Source organism: Hyperolius riggenbachi, chromosome 1 (genome assembly GCF_040937935.1).
Source record: "Hyperolius riggenbachi isolate aHypRig1 chromosome 1, aHypRig1.pri, whole genome shotgun sequence".
Classification (NCBI taxonomy): Eukaryota; Metazoa; Chordata; class Amphibia; order Anura; family Hyperoliidae; genus Hyperolius; species Hyperolius riggenbachi.
The window spans coordinates 481,014,535-481,016,174 of record NC_090646.1 but is presented as its reverse complement, the minus strand read 5'-3'; the positions used below and the strand labels follow the sequence as shown (position 1 = coordinate 481,016,174).

General features: G+C 40.9%; 1 gene segment (V, D, J or C); it reads right to left on the bottom strand.

Moving 5' to 3' along the window:
- Window positions 1-516: 516 nt before the first annotated feature.
- On the bottom strand, window positions 517-924 carry LOC137530364 (immunoglobulin lambda variable 1-47-like). The segment is given in 1 exon segment: window positions 517-924. A coding segment is annotated over 1 exon segment (408 nt).
- Window positions 925-1,640: the final 716 nt, after the last annotated feature.

The window sequence follows — 1,640 nt, the reverse complement described above, 5'->3', positions numbered from 1 at the left end:
CAATTTTCACATTTCACACTTCTTCCATTCATTCGCCAATAACTTTATCGCTACTTATCACACCTAAATGATCAATATATTGTTTTTGGCAGGACAAACTAGGCTTTCTTTGGGTGGTACTTTTTGATAAGAATTATTTTATTTCATATACATTTTAAAGGGAATAAAAATTTAAAAAAAATGAAACAAAAATAATTATTTCTCAGTTTTCAGCCATTATAGTTATGACCAGGCACTTCATACAGAGTTTTCATATAATCGGTTGTAAATTTTGGAGGTATGATTGCCCTCTCCCCACTGACTTCAGTGTATTTTGTTGTCCTACAGAAAAAAACAAAATTAAAAAAAAAAATATGCCATTTTGGTGTAGGTAAGCACATTCAACCATGCCAAATCATCATCTTCATCAGTCTTTGTGAAGTGCTCCAGGCCAGTCTGAAATAGCTGTTATCTGGCTGCACAAGCCAATATGACCTGAGAGATGACTTATGTGCACACACATATACTCTGTACAAGCTAGCCAGAGACTGGTCTGCTCTGCAGTGACTTTCCCTCTGTGGCTGATGTGCTCAGTGTGAGGTTTGAGTAGGAGCTGAGCTGAGCTGTGTAACACTGTGCAGCCTGCAGAGCACACAGGTAGGTCGCTGAGTCCTCTGTCGTCAGCTCACTGATGTACAGATGTGTAGAGTTTGACTTCACCTCACGTGTGAATCTTCCCTCAGCAAATGGAGCTGTATAACCAAGGTTGCCCTGGTTAGCTTTGTACAGTATGTACTGTGGAGCTTGGCCAGGATAGTGACGATACCAGTACAGGTAAAGTGTTCCAGTATAAGAACTGGAGTAAGAGCAGGAGAGAGTGACATTCATTTCTTCTTCAGCCAACACCTCAGCCTTTGTTGGTTCCATAGAATCTGCTGAGGCCATTCCTGTAACAGAAATACCCAGAGGTCAGTAGTCATTTGCTGTTCTAGATGAAATTCATCATCTATATACAGTCACTGGAAAATTGGTTATTCCATGTTAAGCAGATAATTTAATTAGCAGCAATGCTCTATAAGATAAAAAGTGCCTGATACCTGAACAAAAGCCCAGAGTAATGAGAATAAGGTAGTTTTGTCTCGCCATAGCAGAAAACAGGCTTCAGTACAGTACAGTCAGACTCTAGTCTCTGTACCAGGTGCCTGATGAGCAGACAGTGAGGCAGATGTACATATCTTGGGGGGAGGAGCAACACTTCCCTGTGATGTGTGACAGCTGTGTGTGCGCACAACTAGTTGGCATGCTAAAAATCAAAACTTCAATAAATGTTAGTTAACCCTTCTCTCTCCTATGTTAGTTTCCATTCTCATCCTGCAAGCCTCACAGCTGGTGCCAATATGAATGTATTCCTGGGGCAGGGCAAGCCAGGCAGTGAGAAGGAGTCTTTGTACTGCACAAAGCAATGGAATAACATGGAAGAGCTTGAGCACAGCCTGACAATAAGTTAGTAGGAGTTTTGTATATGACCGGTCCGTGCTTCCATATTTATAGGCCAGATGTGATCTGAATTAGAACAAACTTTTATATTACCAGCATCTTGTACTGCATCTACACATTGGAATGATGTGGATCTATGGTCTCTGTTATAATTTAAGTAGGCC